The 20,594-nt window shown below is 37.2% G+C and overlaps 1 protein-coding gene across 1 annotated transcript in view; it reads right to left on the reverse strand.

Moving 5' to 3' along the window:
* Positions 1-899: 899 nt before the first annotated feature.
* The window catches only part of LOC131875075 (uncharacterized), a 153,333-nt gene continuing 133,638 nt past the window's right edge, over positions 900-20,594 (reverse strand). Inside the window, exon 3 of the mRNA XM_059219095.1 lies at positions 900-1,265. Coding sequence (XP_059075078.1) covers positions 900-1,265 — 366 coding nt within the window. The remainder of the gene's footprint in view (positions 1,266-20,594) is intronic.

Below are 20,594 nucleotides of genomic sequence, written 5' to 3' on the forward strand. Positions count from 1 at the left end.
CTCCAAGAATCTGCCCCAATGCATAGTAGGTTTTGACAAAGTAGGGTTCAAAGCATTCCAATTTGAAAGGCTACCTTTCAAATGGTAGGAAATAATTCTATAAATTCTTGAAAAGTTTCCTCATGAATGGAGGAACAAGGTGCTTTCTATACCTCTCTTTTTTATATTGATAGTCCCTTTTCAGACTGTCCCTATTGATGCCCTTGAGGGAAGACCCATCCAAACCAAAACACTCAACAATGGCCCTGTGTGAGATTTCCAATAGGACATAGCCTTATACAGTCCTTACAGTTAGGCTTAGGGCATCATAAGCTTCAGCCAAATTCCTTATCAACATAAACTCAACAAAAATATTTGGTACCACCAACTTCCCCATATTCAATGTCCAAGGGTTGGATATTGGGACAGGTTTGTCTCTGTTGCCATAAAAATAATAAAAAATGTCCCGGTCTCTTTCCTTTGTGAAAGCATCTCTGTACCCTGTCTCCTTATCATTGAAGGAAATTATGAGATTATCATGCATAGTAGAGCCTTCAAATAATTCCAAGAGGTCCTAGTGCAGACTCCTTGTTTGTCTGGTTGGCTTCTATGTAGCCTCCTCTCATTTTTGTTCAGCTTCATGTTGTAATTCCTCTAAAGTCATTGCAGGAGCAAGAGGGGTAGTAGGCATTGTTGTTTTCTTTGTCTGGGAAGATGATTCTCCCTTTGATGGTTGCTTAGGTTTCCTTGCAATTTTAGGGGTTGGCTTCCTTGCAGAAGCAGTTTCCTTAACTTGCTCCTGAGGGTTTTTTTTTAATGAGGATTTTGCCTTTAAGGAATTGGGGTTTCCTTAGCAGGATGGTTGGCTACAACAGGGGCACTTTTTGTAGGCGGAGGAGTTTCAGTGGTAGGTTCTATAACTAGGCATTTCTTCTCCTCTTTTGGGTTGGTTTTCTATCTCTAGGAGTGGGAGTGGGCTCATCTAAAGACTGACTATCTAAGACAACATTGATAGTCTTTCGAATTGCTCTTCTTTTCCTTTTTGTGGCCTTTTCCTTTAGAGGGGAGCTAGCTTCAGCCTCCTCAGATGCTTGTGGGGAAGCTCTAGGGTTTAGCTCTACAACGTGAGTACTTTCTATCTTTTGCAGAGGAGGAATCATATCATTTGGTGTAGCTTCAGTGATAGGAATTGATGAGTTGGATTCAGCAACACGGGTTTCCTTTGCAGTAGGACTAGCAAATTTCTCAATGGGAGAAGTCATTTTGTTGCTTAAAGTAAAGAAGACCTAGAAAATTTAAAAGAAGATACAAACTTACAAGCTCTAGGGCACACACAATAGCCTAACAATGCACAAGGATGGTTAGATAATCAACTTACTGGATTTTGCTTAGCTGAATTGCTGGAGGGCGCACTGGTTCATTGAAACTCGCTCTTCTTCTCGCTCGAGAAATGCTCTAAATTTTCTTTTGATTATAAGGTAAGGAAGAATACCAATGAATTCCTCTTTTATGGTGTTTCATTAATTCATCTGTGCTGGATAGAGTTAGTCATTGGCACTAAATTTGAATTTCATCCGTTGATTAAGAAATGAATGACCAAGATTGTCATTTGACGTCCTCTGAATGGTGACTTGGCATTTTATGAAGCTCTTTTGACCACCCTTGACTTTTCAAAATCTTTATCATTTGGTGGTATTCATGCCATCCCATGGCCTTTACTATCTCTATGGGATAAGCCCTCCTTTGTATTTACCTTGCTCTCTTATCCCGCATTGTCTTTCACAACTTTAATTATCCCCATGGGATAAAGTTTCTTTGTGTTTGCTTTTCTTTCTTATCTCGTGGCACCTAGGAGCATCTTTTTCATCATCGTGGGACAAGCTTCCGCTATTTTTACCTCATTGGCTTCTATCACTTCTTATCCCATAGCGCAATAGTCCTCCTTGTTTTCCTTTGCGGATAAAGCTCTAAATATATATTTTTAGGAATCCTCTTATCCCGCATTGCTCATAGCCCTCTATTTGTCTGCTTCCTGAGAATGCTTTTCTTCATGTATATACCCCTCATAGGATAAGCCTACAGACTAATAGTTTCTTAGCCCACAACCTATCTCTCATCCCCGCAGGAATGTGTGGGATAAGAAATCCTCGTCTTTGGTTTGCAATTCTTATCCCGCGACCCCTTTTGAATGGGTGAAACTCCTTGCGGGATAAGGCCTCTTGAATCTTTACAAATGAAGAACACACTGGGTCAAACCCTTATACTGGTTACCTTTTCCACTATCTCTTATCTTGCATTACCACTTTGACAGCTTGGAAACCTTACGGGATAACATTTCCATTGTAATTTTGAGTTATTTATTATCCCACAACCCCATCTTGATATTCCTAAGACACCGAAAGATAAGCCTATCTCTAGCTCTCCTCCTCGTCTTTGGCTTGAAATTCTTATGCCATGACCCCTTTTGAATGGGTGAAACTCCTTGTAGGATAAGGCCTCTTCAGAATCCTTTGTTACTCCTTATCCCGTGGGACCAATCTTTGTAAATGAAGAAAACAATGGGTCAAGCCCTTATACTTGTTACCTTTTCCACTCTCTTATCCCGCATTACCACTTTCACAGCTTGGAAACCTTGCAGGATAACATTTCCATTGTAGCTTTGAGTTATTTTTTATCTCGCAACCTCATCTTGGTATTCCTAAGACACTGCTGGATAAGCCTTTCTCAGTACTCCTCATCTTCCCTTATCCCGCATGGTGATAGTGCATACTAAAAACTACTGCGGGAAAAGCTTTTCTTCCTGTCGCTCCTGTGAATGCTCCTTGTCCCGCATGATCCTTTTGTTGTTATGAAGCATTTGCGGGATAAGCTTTTCTTTATATTTGCTTTAGACTTCTTATCCTATGGTGCTCTACCATTACCTCTGATGTATCGTAGGATAACACTTCCTCTTTGAGTTGTGTTATTCCCTTATCCCACGGGGCTAAGACTTTTTGCTAAAATGCTCGCGGGATAAACTTTCTTCATATTTCCCTTTGACATGCTTATCCTGCACAACAGTGACACTAAGGTAGACACTTAAGTGAATATTTTGAGCACATGGAGCCCTTTTATGGGTGAAGTGATTGTGCACAGGGACCTTCCTAGGGGATTTTAGAATTTTATATCATGGGGATTTTTGAAGCACTTAGGGATATAATTAAAAATTAAGAGCAATGACTTCAAGCGGCGATTCCTAACGTGCGGGGTCGGTAATCCAACAATAAAAAGGCCTCCCGATCATGACTTAAAACAAGGTCATTGGCAAATGCAAGTCAACTGGAAAATATAACATAGCCCAGGAGGAACAAAGGGAAAATACAACAAGACAAAAACCCTTTTAAAACCTAAAACCTAGGGATTGAGAATAATAGGCAAGGCACAATAAAAAACCATTTTTTATCACTTCTAACAATATAGATCTTATATTTGCCATTTGTTTTACTTGTTATGTAATATATTGTATGTTTTTGTTAAATCTCATTAATATTTTATCGCCTTGAATGACTTGTAGATGGTTGCCATCTAAAGAAATCCATAAAGAAGATATAAATTATTGGAAGAGAAAAATTCCTCATCTAATGTGTGAAATGCAAAAGTGTCTACCTTCAACATTTTTCAATGCACAAGAACACTACCTCATACACCAAGTTGAGGAGATTGAATTGTTGGCAGTGGGCTAGCGGCCCTCGCGGCGATTCACAACATAGTTTAATAGCCTCCTGTGGATTCTATAAGTCTGGTGGTTATATTGGGCATTGACAGGTCAATATTTTGGTGCAATGACAACCCTAGCTTGTAACAAGTGGTATCCGAGCTTGGTCACAGATTAGAATCACGCAAGGCGTGGTGAGTGATGCTGGGAGGGGGATTGTTGGCAATGGATCAGCATCCCTCGTGGGGATTCACAACATGGTTTAACAACTTCCTATGGATTCTATAAGTCTAGTGGTTGTATCGGGCATTGACAGGTCAATCTTTGGGTGCAACGACAACCCTAGCTTGTAACAATTTCTAGTTCTATATCCATTTTTTTCATGTTGAATCTTATTAATTTTGCATCATTTCACCTAGTCATTCCACAATCACATCAAATCAAATAAAAAAGAGGATATAATCATACACAACATCTTGCTCTCCTTTGGAACCGAAGCTGGATATTTTTGGTGTTTTCCTCTAATGAATGATAGTGATTTGGGAATTAAGATATTAGTTTATGTCTCTAGGCTATGACCGCATTCAACACATTTCATGATGCTCTTCTCTTCCTTTTTTCTCAAAATATATTATTTAAACAATTTTTAAAATATCTTCTTTAGATTAAAAATTTGTGTATTGCATGTCTTAATACAACCCCTTTATACTCTATTTGACACCTTCAATTGTTGTGGTATACACATAAAACCAAATAGAATCACAACACCTAATGAGATTCGTTCTAATCCTTATTATTAATTAGCAATTCGAGGTGGTACCTATGACTATAATCAAGATGGAGAGATAATTTACATGACACTCTTCTCTTCTATATTGACACCAAATTCACCAAACAAATTAATGTTTAACTCCGCTAGAATCAAATCTAAAAATAACTTGAGAATGGCAATTCTATAAATATAAATAAACTGCTAGAAAATAAAATAAGAATAGCTTGTAATAGAAATTCTATAAATATAAATAAACTGCTAGAAAATAAAATAAGAATAGCTTGTAATAGAAATTCGTAGATATAGTGCTGATAAATAAACGAAGAACACCGTGTGGTTGATTTTAATTTGATTCTAGTAATATACATTTATCATTTTCTTTCCTTTTCAATCATTGATCTCTAAATAAAAAGCTTTGATATGACCGACAGTCAAGAAAAAGGTATGATGGGTAAAAACGTCATGTGTTGGAAACTCTTTTGTGTATAAATGAAGTGATTTTGTAGTATAACTATATGAATTGATATTGCTTACACTTTTTAGGATCTCCTAACTTTGCCGACAAATTTCTTATTTAAGATTTATTTAAGATTTACAAGAGTTATGTTTCATCATAATGTACAAGAATCAAATTTTTTACCTAATTAATGATTATATGGTTTGGTGAGAAGTCCTTTCATGTTATAAGACTAAGGTTCCTATAGAGGACATACACCATCACATTTCTAACAACTTAATTTGTTATCTAATCTTTAGAGAAAAAAAAGGATATTTAAGTATTTTATATGAGTTGTAAAAAAGAATTTATAATTTTAAGGTATTATTTGTGAGGTAAGGTATGAAGAGGATAGGATAAGATGGAACATTAATTTAGTGTGATGAGTTGATTGATGTGTTGACGGATATTGATTATGATACAAAATTATAGGTTAGAAATGAATGTAGATGATTATGATGAATTGATCTAGCTATTTTGAGCTTTTGAATATGATTGATGCAATTGTGGTAGTTTTCTATGATGATATCTTTTAATGTGATATGTTTTGTGTACCTAAGAGAGTTCACATTTGCCTATTAGTCGATTTGGAATATTGTGGTGTTGAGGAACACCTTCAACGACTTGTTATGCTAGGGTTGAAGTGTTATACTTCCTTGTACCTTAGTCAAGATCTATGGTTTTACTTTTCATAATTATAAAAAGATGGATATTAAAAGAGTTATCCTTTTGAATGTTGATGCAAGCTATGATTTCTCATGTCCATTTCTATGATAATGTGTTTTATATAATGACCTAGGTCATGTGTTAAAGTATGACAATTTGGAGCCCCTTTTGACTAATTGAGTATAAAATCCAACAAACACCAGTCTTATTTTTTAATTAGTCTAGCTCAAAGTTAGAGGGAAATAAATTTGAATTTAGAGAATGAGACTGCACTATTGATCTTGACCAAAATAGATCTCACATTTGGAAAGTAAAGGTGGATGGTGGGTATGAAGTACAAATGAATGGGAGTCAAAATAGGTAAATGGATTGGTGATTACAAATTCTATCAACTTTTTTGCATAAATAATCCAAATCAAATTATGCTAAATTGCAATGGCTAAAGCGAGTATAAAATTAGAGGGGAAAAGTATGATGCATGTCATTTTATACTCTACATTATCCCCCACCTTAGTTTGAATTACACATGCTAAAGTAAGATAAACTGGAATATTTCAAAAGGGTTTAATTTCTTAAAATAATAGGCTATGGAATGTAACTGTGTTGTTCTTTGTCAAGATAAATCTCAAAACTTACACACGCGCACACAAGTAATTTTTAGTTGCAAATATTTTTCCCACATGAACATAAATCGAAAAATAATTACTATCACTTACTATTGTGTGCATTTCTATAGAAATCTTTCAAAGAGAAAAATATCCACATGATTTATCATAGAATTGGCCCTCATGAACCATACAAAATGTAGAAATAAAAGGTGTCATTTTGTTAGGGTTATCAAGATATAGTAACTAAGTTGAGTCACTTCCATCTATACATATTGTTAGGGTGTTCACATACAAAATAACATCAAATAAAATAATAACATGCAAAAAAAACACAATGCTAAAAAAAAGACAAATATTATTATTTTGATATAAAAAATTGTAACTACTTTGAGAGGGCAACCACCTTAATAGAATAGATGTATTACAAAATATATTATGATATTATTTTTTCTTTACTATATCAATAGATGCTCCTCACAAAGAGTGATTTACAATATACAAATAATTTAGGATAAAGCCAAATAATAAAATATTAACTAAATAACTAAACTATGACTATTATAATGCTTAAACTAGTTAAGATGTGGGGTCGTAACATATGGCTAATGACCCTCTTCAGATATGAGACATGGAAAACAAGATGCAACTTTGGTACAGTCTTGAATGGAGGGTCCGAAATAGGACTGTCCAACGGTGCAACATAGAGTCAACGCAACAGAAACCACACAATGAGATTGTTCTTCAACAAGGAAATTATCATATTCATCATCAGCAACATCAATTACATAATATGTATTAGTATCTAGAATAACAATGGGTTCACAAGCTTGCCACAAGGTATTACAAGTTTACACATGGTGCATTGGCTTGATCGTTGTTCCATGAACTAGTAGAAGGGACCTATCTAAATACTTTAATTCTAATAATGTTCTATATATCTCTATATCCCTAAGAGTGATAAAAAATGATATTATATAAGCTCCTTCAATTTTGGAAAAGATTCACGTCGGCCACAAGGTCTCAAAACTCGAAGAATGATGAAACATGTGAGTCGACCTCAAGACAAGAGACAATATGATGCAAAGGATGAAAACATTTTGTGAATAACAATGAAGAAAAACTGAGAGGGGGAGGGGGTGAATCAGATTGTTAGAATCAAATATCACTGAGGGGGAGGGTGGGGGGGGGGGGGGGTGAATCAGTGATCTAACAGAAGTTAAAACCACAAACTTATTCTTTATCCATCGATTAGCAATGTATAGCAGAAAAGAACATAAACATGCAACTAAGAATACACAAATCCACAACACCGGAATTTTTACGTGGAAACTTGGAAAGTGAAAACCCACAGTGGGGCTGAAACCCACAATATTCATATACTATGGCTAGGAGTACATAAATATTACATAGATGGGGAATGCACTTGCATTCAAGCTCACTACCTAGAGTTCACTGCTCAAATAAAATTTCCCGGAGGGCTATAACCCTCAGGGAAGTCTCGCTGACTTACAATATGATTACAATGAGTAAATACAATGAAATTAACTCTTAATCAACATATGACTATGCAAAAATGAGTTCCAACTAAGCTCTAAATCTTTGACTGTCTCTGCTCGGCCGAACATTCTATTTCTATCTTAGTTAGCTACTAGTTGGTCTGAAGGCAAAATGTGCATGTGAAATTGCGCTCAATCCCACAAAAAAAGGATCACCACATCTCTAACACACCGAAAATAAATCACCAAATTGATCTTATATATCCGAGCATAACACAAAAACAATCTCCTTCAAGTCGGCTTCAAGAGATGTAACATGTAGCACAAAGTCGACTTCAATCATGAACAAAACATAGTACCATACCAAAATATTATAACCACATGCTTCCTAAAGGTCTTCCCTATCACCAAAATCACAAAAGTAATCACAAAAACACCGTAATCACTGCAAATCATTCCAGACCAACACGTTACCAAGATACCCTATTTTACCGGTTAACTGGCTACCGATTAACACCAACTTCCGGATACAACTGTCGGATCGATCCACCACAAAGAGTTGCCATAAATGACAGACCTAAACAAATAATCAACCACTGGAAGTCACCTAAATTCACTAGATGGGTTTCAATTGACAACAATCTCCCCCTTTGGCATTGATGGCAACACTTATGAAAAATGGCTAAGTGTTGAAACCTGTGAAAGAAACCTGTTCACTAAAGGAAAGAATAAAAGAATTCTAAGGCTCTCCCTTAGATCAACAATCCAAGAGTCTTCACCACTGTACTGTACACTCTCTATATATTTTTCACCTAATCTTTCCCCCTTTGACAACAATGCCAAAGATGGGATGCTGCGCAAAACTTATATACAAATGAATATTTTACAAATATATGAATAGGTCAGCATAAACGGTCTTCAAAAATCCCAGATGGGTATCCCACCCATTCTTCAGGTTATCCAAAATTGTGATAAATGCATTGAATAGAGTGACATACATTTCTAGCTCTCTTAAGTCTGATGGGACAGGCTGTGCCATTTCCTTTATAGAATCTGCTTTATTTCTCAACATAATATCTATCCGGACAACAATCAGATTTCGGAGTTCACCTACTCTCCTCAAAATTTTCTCCTTATCAACTTGAAAAGTGGAGATGTGATCATCCAAATCTATGATCTGTCCTTCAATGCTCTTGGTTAGAGTTACGTTAGGATCAAATGATTGTGAGATACTTGTGAGCTTGTCCTAGTAGTCATTAATTTTCTTATCAATATCAATAATGAATTTGGGCAAAATGTGACAAGACTTGTACAGTTTACCGGCTTCTGACAATGTGTCAGAAATGGTCTGCAGTCTTTCATTCAATGTCACCCTATCATCCTCAATCATCTTCAAGAATGTTTGCTTTCTAACTTCCTTAAATCTATCTAAACCTTTTGAGTAGCTAATTTCTCTAACAAATCAAAATTGCTATTTACATTGTTAATCAATTGAATTAATTTACCGGAGGGGCTATTATTTGAATCTAGTTGTACATTTGTAGCCACCTTCTGGAAGACATCAATGGACATCAAAATTAACTTTTTGTCTTCAATTTCAGATTTCACCAGGTCTTGGTTGGCTTGAGCTTGGACCATGGCAGAAAGCATAAGATTTGTATAGGAGATAACTTTCCAAGATCGACTGACCCATCAAGATTGATCTAGGGTGAAATCCCTGTCACTAAAGGAGTGGCAATTGCCGGATCGGCTCTGCCTTTTTCCTTTGTCCATCTTAGCTGACTCTACATCCTTTTGTTGAATCTTAGGGGCTGTAGTGTTGTCAGTCACCAGAGGATTGCCACCGGTCTTAGCATTAATTGTGGTGCTACCTTGTTCTTCTGGTTGATCCTCAGACTGAGTTTCAACCTTCTGACTTCTAGAACCACCTTGCTTGTCTTCCGATAGAGATGATTTAAAGGCATCTATATACAGAGGGTCATTCTGAATGATCTTCTTCCAAATTTCCTTTGTTTCTTTTCTGACCTCCTCAACATTACCAATCATCAACTTGTTTATTCAGTTTTTGCTTTTGAATTCCTTTTTATTAGCTTCTTCAATTAATCTGTTAACTTCATCATGTGTTATACATGTACATCTATTTACAGGTTCTCTTTCCTTCATCTCTCTATTCATTTTATTGGCATTCATCCTTCTAGAATCTATAATACTATATAGGTCCTTTGGAATGGACTTCTCTAACTCAATCAATGTCTTACTAAAATTATGTAAATACAATACTACCGCTTCCTCTACTTTTCTTTGATCACTATCATCAAAATTGTCAAAATTTGGTTGAAGATTCTTCAAATTTCCATCCACTAATATCTCATCAATCAACTGGTTTGCTAACAGTGGAGGAATTATTGTATACTTACCTTCTATATTACCATATTCTAGATCCTTGTCCAAGTGACTTTTGACCTATCTTCTTCTTTGAGGTCTTCTAGAGGGAGCAGGATTTGACTTGGCCTTTTTGGTGGGTTGAGCTCCACTGGATTGAGGCTTTCTCACCATCCTACCAAATTCACCCTTTTTATTTTCTCTTCCTACCTCTTCCTCAGATTCCATTTCTGAGGCCACTGAAGATACAACAACATAAGTTCTTTTAGGTTTTTCTTTTTATTTCAGTACACTTTTTCCAGATGGGGTGGTCTTAGCAGGTTGTGCCACCTGAGCGGGAGTAGACTTAGTTGCCTCCTTTTGAGCATGTTTCTCTCTAGCATTCTTCACCTCCTCCTTGGTGAAGCCCATCTGAGCAGCTACTTCTTCTCCCATCTTTGTTACCTTTATCTTTGCGGTAGTGGTAGTAAACTGTTGGTGCAAACTAAGATCTCTCACCTTAAATGTCCCAAATCTCCCCTCCTTGGGATCCACCAGTTGACTCAGGAGATGTTGTACATAAGCTTAAAGTGTAACAGAGTCAACTTCATACCCCATAGGCATGATCCAAACAATTCAGGGCTCCACTTCTTCCATCAGGCATTGATCCTTTTCCACCGTGAAGCAGATGGTTTGCTCATACTTCTCTACCACCTCCTTAGGAATCCTTTCCCTATTCTTCATTGAGGTTTGGAAGGTTTTGAAGTATCCCCAAAGGGCACATATCCTCATAGTAGCATCACCAATCCCCATAGACCTTCCTTGATCTACATGGCCACCGATCTGTCATAGGCCCATTCGACCTTGCCATTGATACTGGGTATCTCTTGAAAGAATTAGAGTGCCAAGCAAATAAGGAGTGTTCCATATTTAAAAGTATTCTTTTTGTCCTAGTTTATCTTCTTAAGATTGCTCAATAATTCATTCAAAAGTGATGTGCTCAAATCATACCTCTTGTCCTCTTTAAGCATCTGATATGCAGAGCATATGGCAGTACCGGAGATAGAGTTGTATCGGCTGGACTGCTAGACCTTATATCCGACCACCATAGAAGCAAAGTTTACATCATTCTCCAGAATATCATTTATGGTCATGGCTCTGCTATAAAAATTTGATCTAGTGGTAGCAATGATGGTGTGATTTGATACCTTCCTTAGGCTAGGCACCTCACTGGTTTGAGCCAAAGCTGTTACAGCATGGATTGCCTACTTGGTAGTCTTGTGGGGTCTATCTAACCATATGATTTTGTCATGCACGCAGCTCGGGATGTAGCGGATCCATTTAGCCTCGTCAAACAATTGGAAATGAACGAATTGCGAGAAACCCTTATCATGTGACACCTTATATTGGGGTTTGAGATTCCCTAAACCATTGGCCAAATGCTTGTTGTAGAGGTCCAACATGTCAGCATTTCCAGGCTCCTCAAGGTCATAGTGAATGTAAGCCCTGATGTCCTCATTGTGCAGTACGTCGTAGGGCACGAATGAGAACGCACCTGTCGGATCGTCCTCGACCTATTTGAATGGGTATTTCTTGAAGATTGGACGAGCCCTATCCTTGATCTCAACCACCAAAGGAGTAACAATGCTAGAAACTGAAGCCATTTTGAATTCTAGGGTTTGCAAAAAAACTAGAAATCTGAACTGATAAGTACATCGCTTCACAATCGGGTACTAGAATTCTCTTAGAAGTCATTGAAATTGATGTGAAGTACGCCAAGTTGCTTTCTGGCACTCTTCTCTTACTCTCTTGATCTCATTGTGCTGAATGAAGACTTCAAATGCACTTGTATCCTTCAAAAAATTAATTTTTCACTGTAATAAATGTAGCAACCGGTTATCATAATCTTCATGAAATTCCATACCGAAGCACAAGATCCTTCAGAAATTTCCAGATATCATCTACACATATGATTCACTCCTTTTGCAACCTTTCAGAATCAATTGCAGTTCATCGAAGAGGGGGTTCTTAGAATCTGCAAGAAAAGCTCCTGCTAAGACATAAAGCCCTAGTTACCGATTGAAGATCCTGCACCTGATTCAGGTGCAGACCCATTGTCAGCTTTGGATGCATCCTTTCTCACTCGCATCTTCTCACTCTTCTCCTTGATCTCTTCTACCTTTGTTTTTCCCTTCTCATCTGATTTTTTCTTGTCTACCAGAGAATTGTTCTTGCTTCTGTAGTACTTTGCAATATGACCGATTTTGTTGTATGCTTGGAAAACAACATTATTCTTCATAGGTATGAAGTTCATTTGATTCTATCTTAATCCACACTATTTAGAAATATGTCAAACATTCTAGAAGCATAACATATTTTGTTCTGAAAGTTATTCATTACTACTCTAAACACATTTGACTTGTGTCCAAAATTATTGCATATGAAACATTGACTGGTAAAGGTAGAAACATTATTCATGTTGTTCATCATATTGTTATTGTTCATTATTCCATTATTCATGCTACTTCTGCACTGACTTTCCCTATGACCAAATTTATTGCAAGTAAAACATCTACCATTGAATTTATGAGCATTAGGCAGTCTTATCGGAGGATTCTTTAGATCCAAAGGATTGTCCTTTCTCAAATCCTAGGCCTCACATATCCTTTCCATGTCTCTGACTTTCCAGCATCTCATCAAGCTTTGTTGAACTAGCTTTGAATTTGTCTTTGTATTAATTGGGAGTAGCAAGTTCATCCCTCAAGGTAACAACCTATCTTTCAAGTTCTTGACCATTATTCCTTGATATTTTCTCTGCAGATACTTGCTTGATCCTTCAACTCACTAATGAATTCATCAACAACATTCAGATTCTTCTTCAAGGTATAGACCTCACTTCTGGCAACATCAAGATCCTCAAGTGCCCCATTGAGTTGTCTCTAAAAATCAAAATCCATTGAATCAATCTCCCAGATCTTCCTCAAGCAGTTAAGCTTCCTTGGAGGCACTAAGCTCTGATATCAATTTTTAGAATCAAAGATCACTGAGAGTGGGGGTGAATAATTGATTACCTGGAAGTTAAAATCACAAACTTATTCTTTATCTACTGGTTAGCAATGTATAGTAGAAAAGAACATAAACATGCAACTAAGAATACAAAAATCCACAATATCGATTTTTTTACGTGGAAACCCACAAAGGGAAAATCCACTATGGTGTTGGAACCCACAATATTCATAAACTATGGCTAGGAGTACATAAATATTACATAGATGGGGAATGCACTTGCATTCAGGCTCACTGCTTAGAGCTCACTACTCAAATAAAGTTTCCCAAAGGGATACAAACCTCAGGGAAGTCTCACTAACTTACAATATGATTACAATGAGTAAATACAGTGAAATTAACTCTTAATCAACATCTAACTATGCAAAAATGAGTTCCGGTTAAGCTCTGAATATTTGACTATCTCTGCTTGGCTGAATACTCTATTTCTGTCTCAGACAGCTGTTGGTAGGTCTAAAGGAAAAATGTGCATGTGAAATTGCACTCAGTCCCACCAAAATGGATCACCACATCTCTGACACACCGAAAATCAATCGCCAAATCGATCTTATATATCCGGTCATAACACAAAAGCAATCTCCTTCAAGTCATCTTCAAGAGATGTAATGTGTAGCTCAAAGATGGCTTGAATCATGAATAAAACATAGTACCAGACCAGAAGATTATAACCACATGCTTCCTAAAGGTCTTCCATATCATTGAGATCACAAAAGTAAATCACCAAAAATACCGCAATCATCATAAATCATTCTGGACCAACACGTTACCAAAGAGACTGCAGAAATATGGAAAATGTTCTTAAAGAACAATCAATTTCCAATCAACCCCAAGTATGATGATGTCTCTCACAAGGAAGATACTTCCCCTCAGGTGGGTGCTCCAAGTAATCAAAAGGATGAAACTCAGATAGAGGTAAATCCGGAAGATCATTCCAATATAACCCTTGATGCAGAAGACATTCAAAATCCTTATGTTGACAAGGATAACCCGGAGATGGTGGAAAGGGAAGTTGAAGAGACCAAAGAGACACCGAAAGATGATACTACACCAAGTGGTGACACTGGTGCAAAGGTTGAAGAAAAGGATGAAGCAGAAGCACACACTGAGAAATAATTAGACCAAGGAAAGATACAGAAAAAGAGGAATCTGAGAAGGACAAGGTATAGGATAAGGGCAAAGAGGTGAATAAGGAAAAGCAAAAAATTGATGATGTCCCGGTAATCATGGAAATTGACATGCCAAAGGATGAAGGAAAAAGGACTTTTCCACAAATCTCCATCAATTTTGATGGACCTCTTGATATTAGATAGATGTCTCCGGCTAATAGGCTAATGGTTGCTTTAGTTGTTCAGGCTCAAGCTAGTCAAGACTTGGTTAAGTAAGAGAGTGAGGACAAAAATTTGATTGAGATGTCTGTAAGTGTTTTGCAAAAGATGGTACTAGAACTGCAATTGGATACAAACTCTAACCCCTCTACTAGGTTGTTACAATTGATCAATATCAGTACCAATTTTGAATCATTGGAAAAGGCAACCACCAAGTGAGTATTGGAAAGATTCAAGGAGGTGTGTATGCAGACTTTCCAAAAGATGGTTGAAGATGATAGGGTCAGATTAAATAAAGGACTACAAACAATCTATAAAGCATTGAGTTAAGGAGGGAAGATATATAAGTCATGCCTCATATTTCCCAAATTCACATCAGATATAGACAAGTAAATCAGTGTTTGTTAGGGCAAGCTTAATAGTATATGTTAGTTGTTTGACTCCAATGTAGCCCTTACTAGAAGTACAAAAGGACAAGTGATGGCTCTAATTGATCAAATCTCATCCTAAATACAGAAAAGAACAGAATACTAAGACGGGTTGGTGAACTCCAGAACCTTATTTCCCCTGGATGGACACCATGCTGAGCAAAAAAGTAGATTGCATGAAGTCAATGGAACAACCAATTCCGATAGAATTGAAAGATGTGGAGATATATGCTTACGTTTTTCGTTCTTTCATCACAGTTTTGAACAACTTGAAGAATGGGTAGGATACCCACTTAGGATTTTTGAAGACTCTTTATGAAGATATCTTCAAGTATGTATAGAATATCCGGTATATACCCTTGTATATAAGCTTTTGACCAACACCCCTACTTTGGCATTGTTGTCAAAGGGGGAGATTAGAGTGAAAAATGTATAGAGAATGATACAAATTTTTGAGTTTTTGGTCTAAGGGGGAGCCTTAGAAATTTTGATCAGGTATACAGGTTGACTCAACACTTAGTCATTTTTCATGAGTGTTTCCATCAATGCCAAAGGGGGAGATTGTTGGCAATTGACACTCATCCGGTGGATACCAATGCATGGGTAGTGGACTAGGGTTGTCATTGATGGCAACTCTTCATGGAAATCCTATCCAGTAGTTATGGATTTTGGTAACCGACAGAGGGAGTGGTCTAGTAATCTGTCACCGGTATCTCTGGATAACAGAGGACTTTTGGTCTAGAATCTTTGTGGTGATTGTTGTGGTTAGATTCTATTAGGATAACCGGTGAACAACTGACAGGGGGGATGAATCAGTTGTTAACAGATTATAACTTTTAATTCACAATACAACCTTAAACAAATCAAGTACCGATAAAGCACATACAAATGTCAGTAGGATTAGATACCGATAAACAATACAACTTAACAATTAACCAGATAATCAATGCAAAGAAACCATACCACATAACACCATGATTTGTACATGGAAAACCTGGAAATGGAAAAAACACAATGGGAAGCCTACCCATAGTCAAATGATACTTCTACAGAAAGTATGTGATACAATGAGGGGCCTGCACTTGCAGGAAGGCACACTGCCTAGAGTGTACTTCTCATTACAAAAGAGTCTCACTGACTACAAAGAGGCTACAACCATCTCAAGATAAATGGACAACAATCCAATAGAGTGAACTGCCAGAAATAACATCTGCCATGCATGATTACAGTCCCAGTTAAGCTCAATGCCGGAGGACTAAATCCTCTTCCGAATCTAATTCAATCACCATTGATCGACCAACTCCTATGCCTGAATGATATTAAAATATTCGCTCATTACATTCCTTGACCATGACCTTCTTCATAACCATGATACTCTACAAAGAGTTTCTAACTCTTATTTATACAAACCCTATGGCCTAAACTAATTAGGTCGGCCACCTAAAAGATATTACAATAAGATCATTACACAATTCCATATTACAATGATATGCCATGTCCACTTAAGACCAAAACAATAATAACAATTCCATGAATCCTCTCGAAGCATCCTGGTAACATGTAGAGTACACGTTAGCATGATACCGGTCTATAACCTAGATAGGTTTCGGACCTATTATGGGTCCACCACACCAAAGCAATGTCTTAAAGCAATTGAAGCATGATCAAAGAACATCTTCAGCACCCTAAAATCCATGAAGAAGTTGCACCAACACCAATTATGCATCCTGTCACGATTCCTCAATGAAAGCTCTACCGGTAAAGCCTTAAACCAATGTCGGTAAGGGTTTACCAGAGTGTATGATAGTATCCAATTACCAAACCAATACCAACTGACCAAAACATGCTCATGGAGAATATAGCACATGAGATCAAACATACTTCACTGATCCAGACCTGTCAGAATTGTCAAACAGATAGTCTCTTTTGTTGGTAACACTAGATCATCTACCGGTAACCAAAACCTGTCTGTCAGTAACCAATCATAACAGCTAGTGTTGACATCAATGAAAAAACATCAATGCAACACATAATCAATTCATCCATAATGACAACAGATTCGTGCATGGGATGATAGGCCTGACATGTAGAAATCATTTTAACATCATTTGGTTGATCCGCATATATTTTAGATATCTAGTCTAAGCCGACACTTGGTTACACATTACATTGCATAATATGGATGACCGACTTGATGAATGTTTCATTTTGTGATTGCAGATATATATGACCGATGTAGAAGATCCCTTTGAGGTGTGATATGAGAGAGTAGTGATCAAGAAACCTATTTGGTACAATTTCACGTGCGCACTCTTGATGTGGTAGCTGACTGAGAAGAAGAACAGGGAAAAGTTGTAGAGCGGTTATAGTCAAACTTTTTGCACTTAACCAGAACTCATCTAGGGATTGTTTGATGCTATTTTGGAATTCAATCATTGTAGTTATCATTGTAAATGATATGTAAGTCAGTGAGACTTCCATATTGTAATTGAACCTTTGGTTCTAGGAAGTGTGCTTGAATGCAAGTGCATTCCCCTTTTATAATATTTATGTACTCCTGATCATATTATATGAATATTGTGGGTTCCAATCCCACCGTGGTTTTTCCCTATCTAAGTTTCCACATAAAAATCCTGGTGTTATGATTTTGTGATTGATTATCTTGTGTTCCTGCATTTTAATTTCTTGCATTTGCTTCAAGTGGTCTGAGAATAAGTGAAACAATTTACTTACCGGTGATAAGTCGGTGTATTAACATGTTTTTATCAGGACTTTTAGGTTTTTTGGTATCTTTTGGGTTGCATTATGATAGTAAAATATTGTGCATTGACTATATGTAATCCATGTTTTAAAAATTGAACTTAAGAAATCATGTTTGAACCTTGCCAATTTCTTCCTGCAGCCATGCCAATTTATTCCTGCAACCAAATGGTTTGTCTTTGTGATATGCGGATTATTTAGGATCATTTCATATGTGAGTTAATGAATGTATTAGTTAAAGTAAAATACATATGCGTGTCCTTGTATATTGTTTCTATTTTAGTGTAGGTAAGAATTGATGCTGCAGTGAAGAATTCTCTTCTGCGCCTAAGGACTGGATAATCACACCAGAGAGCTGGACGTCAAATTGAAGGAGATTCAAGCGAGCGCGATCTCTGGCATAATCAGAGTAGTTGTACTTCACCATGGCAGTTTAACTCCAGTGCATGTTTAATCTGTAAAATATCTCTTTGGCGTGCAAGGACTGTGGTTCGGTTACAGATCCACAGTTCCTATAGCCAAGCTCTCTGTTATCCCCTTCATCTGGTAGTGATCCACCTTTTCTTCTAGGCGTAATTGTAGTTATCCATTGTAGTTTGTCTTATCTATTTAATAAGCTCTCCCTTCTTTTCTGAGTGTTAGACAGAATGGAAAAGGATTGAGCAGTTTTTGTCGCGTATTCTAGATTTTCATCTTTTGGATATGTAATTATCTTTCAGGAAGAAATGAATAAAAACATGTTATTCTGGTCTGTTAAGAGTTCTTTACTGAGAGTTTGATATCACTCATCCAAGGGGGCCCACTTCGTGAGTGATCATGTGTTTATGATTATTGAAGCTAGTTTTTGCTTAGTTACAGTAGAAGTTAATGACTGGGATGTTCCTGCAGCCACTGGAAACAGATCCTTTGACTGTTCCTGCAGCCAAGGCAAGACGGTGTTATTCCTGTTATTTCCATTAATTCATTTCAGCAGAATTTTGAAAAAGCTTTCATTTAGTCTTTATGATTTTTATTCCTACCTTTCTTCCAGTAATTGAGAATAATCATTCAAGGAGCTTAGTGCATATATCTTGCAGACCCATTTCAAGTTTTACGTTCCTGGATTGACAACTAAATGAACACCAACCATGAGAATAGTGAACTCTACCATATGAATATCCAAACTTCGGATTGAGATTTCAATTAGAAATATTATTGTTATTAATGTTGGGGTAGACATTTTTGGTGCCGCTGCCGGGGATGGTGTCAAGCTAAGAGCCTTTTATGATTGTTTTAGTTTTTAGTTAATGTTTGGATTTCATGAATTTGCATGTATACTCAAAGAAGAGATGTCAGAGGTATATTTTTACCCACTCATACTACCCAAGCAGAAGATCGTTCTTCAGATATAAACCCTTTTTCTGAGTTGTATCAAGTCCCACAAAATTTGAATCACCCTGAGTCTGAATTTACAGGAGATAGTCTTCAGCTCCTCTTTGGCCCGCAAGAAGAAGAGTTGCCTATTGTAATAACCCCCACATGTCCAATGCAAGGGAACCCATCCCCTGGTGGAAATAATCCACCACCACCACCCGGTCCAACATTTGAGTTTCCCATCTCCAACCAGCATGATAATGCTAACCTCAAGAACATTCCAGCATCTTCACTACCTAAGTTCTATGGGTTGGTCACAGAGGACCCTGATACATTTTTATTTGAGTTTGATGTTCTCTGTAGGAGTTTTGACTATACTACAGATGCCTATAGACTCAAATTTTTTTCAGCCACTTTGAAGGAGTCATCCTTGAGATGGTTTATGAGTTTGGGTAGTAGCACAATCAATACATGGGATAAGATGAAATGATTGTTTCTTGCAAAATATAAAGATTACTGTAGAGGCACTGATCGGCATGGGAATGACATCTTTAGGATGACACAAACTACAGATGAGAGCCTTAAGGATTATCTAGAAAGGTTTTTTTTTAGTGTCAAGAAGTCCAAGAATAGTACCTTGAACGAAGATTCCCTCAAATTGATATTCTTGAGGGGTATCAATGATGAATGCACTGATTCCTTAGATCTCATGTGGGGGGGTGACATTACACAATCTACTTGGGCTGAAATAGAACAAATTTGCAAGAAATATTCCAGATCCACTTCTAAGAAGAATAGGAGATTTAAGCCAGGAGCACCATCATCATCATCTGGAAATGGAGTTTCTAGGTTTGAACTTAGTCATTTGTTAAAAGATTTCAAAGAGGGCATTATAAATAATATGGCTACTCAGTTAGATACATTGGCAGCTGAGAAGAAGCATGAGGAAGCTGATGCATTCCTTGCAGAATTACGTCCTCATTGTAAGCAGCGGAAGAAAGATTGTAGATGTAAGATGGTTGCAAATGTTGAAGTACCTGATTTCAAACCAACTCAAGGGGACGATGAACAAGTCTTCTATGTTGCCCAGAGAAGATCAAATTTTCCGAGACAAGGTATGCCACCTGATCCACTTTCCTTTTCTGGTTATAGTGGTAGTTCTTATGCACCAAATAACCAATGGCAACCATAGTATTCTCAAAATTTTGGTAATTATCCACATTGGTATGGATCACAAGGCCAAGGACAACAATTTGCTAATCAAATGCCCCAGTGGCAGCAGCCACAAGGAAACTAGTATCCACCTCAGGGTGCAGGGAACCAGTTTCAAGGGAATTGGCAACCTAACTCTCAATGGAGGGGAAACCCATCATGGTCATCCCAATCTTCTGGATATCAGCCTCCTAATCAGCAGCCACAACCTCCTGCTTTAATGCCACCTCTTGTAGCTATAGCACCACCTCCAAAGCCAACATAGCTACCTACTCAATCGTTGCTGATGTCATGGAAATGGGGACAAGGCAACAACAAAGTTCAATGTTAATAAGTTAGTTTCAACCATAAAAATAAAACAAATAACTAAAAACCATT

Source organism: Cryptomeria japonica, chromosome 4, assembly GCF_030272615.1.
Source record: "Cryptomeria japonica chromosome 4, Sugi_1.0, whole genome shotgun sequence".
NCBI lineage: Eukaryota > Viridiplantae > Streptophyta > Pinopsida > Cupressales > Cupressaceae > Cryptomeria > Cryptomeria japonica.